Genomic DNA, 7,500 nt, shown 5'->3' with positions numbered 1-7,500 from the left:
TTCCAGCTTGAGAATACCTGAATCAGTCAGTTTCCATATTAGGTCTTACGGTAGTTGAGCTGATAACCGGGATTGAGTGACGAACCAATCAGAAAACTAGAAACGCAACATAGGCCATGATTATGGTCCAGTATTTGTTGACTCCTTCCCGAGAGCCAATGTGATAGCTACGTATTGAACTTTTTTGGGATGCAGGGAAAACCTGATTACTGGAGAAACACCCGAAAACTCATCGGGAACTTACCGGGTGACTTACCGGGACTTTCGAGAAACTGGCCCAGATTAGAAAACCATCATTAAACAAAACGACACTGTCTCTCAGACCAGGAGTAAAACAAGGCGAATACTCCAATCGTTTCTGTGCCAACCCTGCTACGAGAACATCATTCTACTTGTAGAATGTGTATTCCAAATTCTAGCAGTGTGAAGGACGTATATCAGATGGACGAAAGCGTCAAGAACCTCCCGTAACTCGTTTTCAAAGCATCCGATCAAGCAATCGGAAGGTCATTACTTTGTATCCCGTCAGGATCACACGTATTTTTGCATGAGCATCCCTTAATCCCCATTGATAAAGGCACAGTGTATTTTAGTGCTTCCTTATCTCTTACACACCACTTTATCTCTGTATTACCTATTCTCATGTAGCCGACAACTTTGCCGTCAGAGAACCTTATGACCGTATTATCAGGTGCTTGGGTTTCAAGGTAAGTTCTTCCCTGCCCCTTGAAAGTTGCATTGAAACGCTTGATAGCCCGCCGGACATACACGCCATGAGTGCATTCCTCTCGCTGCGCCTTTTTCGCCAGCTTCCACATCGCCTTTTGGAGATTGTATTTCCTTTATCAAAGCAACGAATTCTTTAAAAAACGCAGCTGCATAATTCTGGCACCATTCTGGGGCTTCATCCTGTTTCAAAATTTCCGTCTTTTCTGCTCAGTTTAGAAAATGTCTGCAAGTGCCTAGTTTCTCACTTAAGGGGCTGTTGTTTCGTCTCCTTAGTTTGATTTTAGCGTGTTTGACAATTCAACCAAACCGAGGCCATGTATAGGCATGCGTTCCAAGAAGTACCCATCCATCAAAGCTGACTACGAGTCAACTACGGTTCCCGGACTTTACTTCGGTGAGTTGGAAATAGCGAAAAACAAATAAATAATTGCATTGGTGATGAATTTAATGAGAATTATATTAAGAAAAATGCGGATACGAAACCTTTCTTATTAGGGTAAAGTCGTAGGCGGGAGCAAATGGAGCAACTTTACTACTTGCGAAAAACACTAAAAAACGCCACGCTGTAACGGGACTCGAAAGCCTGAGGCTGCGATTGCTCTCTACACTGTGACGATCTTTCGCATAGAAGTTAGGGTTCATATCAAATCAGATCACAACTCGGCTTATCCTTGGATTTTACAGTAGCTTTAGGACGCTTTTAGAGGAATCTAAATTTACCATCGATCGTTCAAAAGCAATGAATATCGAAAGTACGGTCAAAGGGTTTGACATGGCTCATTTTTTTTTGGTTCTTCTGTAGCCGGTACCAATACTCATTCTATCGACTTCCGAAAGTCGGCTGGCGGATTCATTCATGGCTTCCGTTACACAGGTATGCAAGATATCAAATGAGTAGGTAAAAGTGCAGGTATTCTAATATGAACGGACACATAAGATTTCAAGAAAAGATTACAAGAAAAGGCCACGGTTTCTTTTACACTACCGTTAAGGGCTCTTTGCACGGAGGATAGAAGATCTTAGTAGCATGGAGAACTCAAAGGGTACTGAATGTCTCATATATTTCATATAGATACAAACAGTTGAGCCGTGTACTTGGCCATGGAGATAGTCTTTCCACCTGAGGGATTCAATCATCATGTAAAACGCATGACTTACACTTGAAAGAGCCTATTGCTATTTGAAGATAACAGGGGAGAAATGAACTTGTATTCTTCCATTTTGGCAAAACGCAAATTTTAGTCCAATGTTTAACGTTTGTCACGAACGCGACGCTAAATCTCTCTTTTGAGAACGAGGTTGATACAGTTTCAACAAAGCTGGGCTTCATTGTGAAGGTTGGGACATGTTACGAATTAGCAGAGAAACGTCAGTGGGGGTTGGTTGTCTAATAATGATGATAAACTTTATTTAAGTTCCAAGTCTTGTAGCGCCGGGGCACTTATTGGGGACACCGTGACTGTACAGTTTTGTAGGATAGGGAAAAACAGGATGGAGTACCCGGAGGAAAGAGTAGCGCGGAAAACCAACAAACTCAACGCACGTATGACGCCGAGCTGGGAATCGAACCCGGGTCACATTGGTATAAGGCGAGTGCTGTCACCACTGCGCCAGCCCTGAAATCATTTGTTTGCAGCGCGCAATGGATTCAAGTTTTCCAACAGCGTTTGTTTCATTTCTCTGCAGCTCGTTCCTTGCATCACATTCTGGAGTGGCGCAATCATAAAGTCACGTGGCTGCACATCACAGTACCTGTCACGGAACTTGTAAATGTCATTATCAAGAGGATTAATGAAGCCTCGGTTAGTTGAAAGAAAAACGGATAAAGGGGTTTATTTTATAAAGAAACTGTGGTGCTGCGTCGGTGGGGAAGGGAAGCGTATAGGAATTGGGTCGTCAACTGGGTTGAGTAATATGCTAAATTGACCACCGTAGAGAAATTTGACCTTTCGAGCGTTAGCCCTTCGTCAGAGCGAAAACCATACGTGCCCGTTATTTTACATCAGTATTAAACTCCGGAGAATTTTCGTTACCAGTCTTTGCCGCGTTGTTTACAGCGATCAACTGGAGCCCTGCCCGACCATACAAAAAGCCTTAGAAAACGACAACGGATTCAACCCATCGTTTTTCAACAATTTCAAACAAACTCGGGGCTGGTTGAAAAATTTGATAAACGAAACGGACCAAAAACGATTTTCTCCCAGTAGTGCACAAAGAAACCCATCTGAATATAGTTAATAAAGTAAAAGAACACGTCCTGCAGAAGAAACTAGTGTTCAATTTGCTCACTCTAAAATTCGTTTATTCATCTATTTCCTCATCTGACTACTTTCATGATGTTTTTAGGGAATTTATCAAATGTTTGGTGTCCTAGGAGAAGTCGTGATTCTGCGTAAGTGTTTTTAAGATGTGGTACGTTGTCATATTTTGATTTTAGTGAAATACTTTTATAGAAAGCTTATGATTTTGTTGTTAACAAGATTCATGTGTATTTTTCTCAGGCGAAAATGGAGACGTTGAGTACTTCGAGGAATTTCCTATAAGACTCGTTCATAAATTTGAGGGTAGGTTGTGAACGCTAAGGTTATCGGTTCTTGGGAGCGCCTTTTAGTTTAGTGGTAATTCGCCCTTGTCACACGGCGGCCATATTGTCCCGGGAGACCAAAAAAGCTTTGTTTTACCACGCCAGGCCTCACCCGCATGGTTTCCACTACGAGGCTTGGCGTGGTAGAACAAAGCTCTTTTGGTCTCCGGGACAATATGGCCGCCTTGCTTTCGTATCGGCACATTAAAAACACGCGCCTATTAATTAGGCAATCAGAAACAAACCTGTAGGTCGTCTCATGCGGTTTTCCTCGCCTAACGAGGCTTGGCTTTTGCAATGTCTCCGTAATTTTATTGCCTGCAGTTGTTGTCAGAGGCCCCTTCGGAAAATACCATAATACTCTTTGTTTGTCCCCCCAAATTTTGCATAAGCATTGCTTTTGTTTTCTCTTGGGACCATTGTAAGTCTCAAGAGTTGTATTGTCCCATTGTAAGTCCTTAATGCTTATGCAAAATTTGGGGGGGACAAGCAAAGAGTATTATGGTATTTTCCGAAGTGGCCTATTTAAGTTATGGCTTTCAGTTTGTTTCGGCGACCAGTGACATCCACTTGAAACTGTATCCAATAAAGCAAACGAAGAAGCAAGTTGGTGGATTCTAATATTGATCTCCGACATTTATTTCTTTGTAGAATATACTGGTCGTCCGTCAGGTCCCATGATTGTTGTTAACATGGAGTACGGCAAGGACTTCTCTGGAGCAGGGTAAGCAACCTTAAGGGAGACGATCTGACAATTTCCCGAAGATGATATATCATTTATCATATCTCATATATCATTCATATATCTTTATTTACCCCTCGGATTTTAGAGTAGTTTGCTGTAGCTAGTATCTCCGAGCACCGGGCTGTCACGCGGGAGGTCGTGAGTTCAACTCCGGCCGGACCAACACTCAGGGTCTTTAAATAACTGAGGAGTAAATAATTGAGGAGAAAGTGCTGCCTTTGTAATGACATCTACAAATGGTTAGACTGACTACTCTTCTCGGATAAGGACGATAAAACGTTGGCCCCGTCTCACAACCCTTCAATGTTCATAATCCTGTGGGACGTAAAAGAACCCACACACTTGCCGCAAAGAGTACGGCATGTAGTTCCCGGTGTTGTGGTCTGTCTTCTATGGTGTATCATGGTTGGAAGGGTAAATGCTCAACCAACTCAGCCACCGGTGTGTGGTGTTTGTCAGCAAACTGCGCTGTAGATGCTCGAAGTTTTTTTCTTCTATTTCCGAAGATTACTGTCCTAAAGTACATTTCCAACTAATGCAAATGCACGTAATTGTGTTGCCTCTTTTCTGTCGAAAGCGAAAGGTTGGATAAGTTCTTTAAAGAAACACACAGTGTTACTTCCCTGTTTCAGAAAAGACACATTCCATACTAATCGTGCTACGGGCGAACCATCCGATGCTCACAACTCCAACTTCTTGCATCCTGTGTTATACTTCTATAAAGAGCCGCCAACAGGTAAAGAAAGGAGAAACTGATGGCTTAATTAAGTCAAGAAAACTATATTGTTTGGGAAAAGTTTAGGAAAGACGTTAATGGGCAAATAGCACACGTCAGGCTGAAATTTTCCTTTCAGTGCCAAAAGTTCGAAAGTTGTTTGATTTCAACTGGTTACTCACTTGTAAGCTATAACTTTCGAGGAGGCAGCCTAGCCGAGTAGGTAAGTACTGGGTTGTTCCCAGTTCAACTTCTCGGCTGATCATGTAGATAGCCGACTGGTTTGCGATTTGTAGTTTTTCAATTGTTGGGAGCGGTCACTGGAGTCAATTTTTTTTGCTCGAGCCAGAGATGTGAGTAAAAATTAGAGCCTGGAATTTACATGATTTTGTAACAAATAGAAGCCTGCCATTTGTCGTAAGCCACAAACTCGAATATTCGTCTCTCTATCTTGCTCTCTCTTTACAGTTTTCCTCCTCCCAATTAATTTACCGTTTCCTTTGCCATCGATTGTTTTTGCCACCCCGCCCCATCTGTGGAATGAGGATCAGCTCAGGGAAACTAGAGCGGTTTTCAATTGAGCGTCGAAAGTAATTAGCGAATTGCTTTGGTTTATGATTACTTCACTCAGTGATTGGTTCAAAGTTCTCGCGCCATTTTTTCAACCAATCAGAAGTGAAACCAAAACCAATCGTGGCGCGCGCGTGCACATTTTCCCGCGCTTTGTGTCGGCGACGTGTAATTACTTCGAGTTTTGATTGGTTTAACGGATTGTCTCCGTCTTTTTTGATTGGCCAAAGTAATTACTTTGGTTTTGGTTTTACGACACTCATTTGAAAACCGCTCTAGTCATCATTCCAATCAGTAAATTGCCACAGTTGTCTTTTGATTGAAGACATTTTTCAACTTTAAAACGTTTTTGACTTTGTTTTTCAGCTTTACCTAAGGAAACGAAAAGCGTTGTTCTTCCCAGACCTCACCGTCTTCATCACGTGGTTGAGGATTTCTTAACGCTATGGTAAGAGAGAAAGAACGAAATTCCTTGAGGGTGGAAGGGAATACGACTGCAGCTGTCGCGTGCGTGGAGTGTTTTCAGTGACCCACTGTTTCAGCCGGAGATCCAACATTTCGCGCCATTAATTTTTTCACGAAGTTGAAGAACTTAGAAAGAATTTCGTCGAAGGGTCTAACAATAAGCAGCGTTGCTTTAAAAAACTTTCACTGCTCTTTACACTAAATGGACTCGTTCACTCGAAAATACAAAGTAAATCTGATCAAGGAAACGAAATTGCTAAAGCCGAGTTTATAATGGTGACATTATCCCTGTTTTTTCGTTTTCTTTTGGCTTATTTGAGTATTTAATTACGGTACGTTCTATTTCCCTACAGGACTGCACCCACATCACACATTCTTCCCTTGCGGCGCTTCATAGAGACTGTTGTTGGCGGTGATCTGAGGTCATTTTTTGCTTCAACTTGCTTCAAGGTTGGTCTCTGCTGCATGTCGTAATCTGTCCTTGGGTAAAAATTTATAGTAGAGATAGGTAAATGAACAGCTGTTTTAGTGACGCAAGCTTAAGAGTAAGCCACATACCAAATCCAGTAACGATTTGATTATCAGTGGCTTTTATTAGAACAAAATAAATCAATACCAAAACATTGCGTTATAGCTTCAGCTTCTTCTCAGGGATAAAATTTAATAAACTAGCCTCAATGACAAAGAAAATTGGCCATTCCGGAATTGCGCAGAGAACTGGGGCGAGCTTCAGTTTTGAACCAATCGATATTTTACAATGACTGCAAAAATTCTCGTGTGCTGAGTGGCTAATTGTTATTGTCAATAAGCGGACAGACACATAAATTTATAATTTATGCGATAATGACGTGATTTTTGCATTTTTTGTCTCGCTTTCTTCTCGTGTTTTGACTTAATTTTTACCCCTCTGCCATCTTGTTATTGTAAAAAACAAATTGATGTCAGTTTTTCATGCGTCTGTCCTGTTATTGATCATGAATTTCATAACATTGTCAAAGTAGTCTGTGGATCCACCTGGCTATCGCCTCGTGGATCCACAGCTACTTTGACAATGTTATGACGCAATTCATGATCAATAACAGGACAGACGCATGAAAAACTGACATCAATTTGTTAAATTGACACCATCATATGTAAGATAACGTTGAGCTTGGCGAACAGAGACCAAGTTACGGACTTGAAAACATAATTAAAAATCCACACAAACGTCTCTAATTTTGAGGCTGCGTCCGCCAAATCCATATAAACTCTTAAATTTTTTTACAATTTATGTAATATTCACAAAAATAGGCATACAAAATGATTTTCACCTCACCTATTTTCAAATAGTAGGTCCATGACAGGATTTTCCAGTTGTCCCAAATCTGATAACTTCTTAAAAGAATTTTTACGGTTTTGGAGGACGCAGCATAAAAATTAGAGACGTTTGCATGGATTTTTAACTACGTTTTAAATCCGTTACTTGGTCTCTGTTCGACCTAAAAGCATCAAACTTGGACAGATGGCCAATCTCAACTTTATCTTTCATGTGATGGTGTCAATTTATCGATTGGTTTAAATTTGAAACTCGCCCCAGTTCCCTGCGCAATTCCGGAATGGCCTAGAGTGGTTGACATGTTTTTCGCAGCATGTGGCACGTGTACGCACGTGCCTCAAGCCCAGCTGGTGTGCACAATATATATAATATCTGTT

At 41.4% G+C, this 7,500-nt stretch overlaps 1 protein-coding gene across 1 annotated transcript in view; it reads left to right on the top strand.

The window, feature by feature from the left end:
* LOC138060699 (FAD-dependent oxidoreductase domain-containing protein 2-like) overlaps window positions 1–7,500 on the top strand; it is a 23,248-nt gene that overhangs the window by 14,553 nt on the left and 1,195 nt on the right. The window contains exons 12-21 of the mRNA XM_068906553.1: window positions 649–707; window positions 1,003–1,123; window positions 1,532–1,603; window positions 2,416–2,531; window positions 3,076–3,121; window positions 3,231–3,293; window positions 3,965–4,037; window positions 4,691–4,794; window positions 5,710–5,791; window positions 6,162–6,258. Of these exons, the coding sequence (XP_068762654.1) occupies window positions 649–707; window positions 1,003–1,123; window positions 1,532–1,603; window positions 2,416–2,531; window positions 3,076–3,121; window positions 3,231–3,293; window positions 3,965–4,037; window positions 4,691–4,794; window positions 5,710–5,791; window positions 6,162–6,258 (833 nt within the window). The remainder of the gene's footprint in view (window positions 1–648; window positions 708–1,002; window positions 1,124–1,531; window positions 1,604–2,415; window positions 2,532–3,075; window positions 3,122–3,230; window positions 3,294–3,964; window positions 4,038–4,690; window positions 4,795–5,709; window positions 5,792–6,161; window positions 6,259–7,500) is intronic.

The sequence above is a fragment of the Montipora capricornis genome, chromosome 8, assembly GCF_036669925.1.
Source record: "Montipora capricornis isolate CH-2021 chromosome 8, ASM3666992v2, whole genome shotgun sequence".
In the NCBI taxonomy this organism is placed as follows: Eukaryota; Metazoa; Cnidaria; class Anthozoa; order Scleractinia; family Acroporidae; genus Montipora; species Montipora capricornis.
The sequence above is the reverse complement of the archived record's forward strand: the minus strand, read 5'-3'. Positions and strand labels throughout refer to the sequence as shown.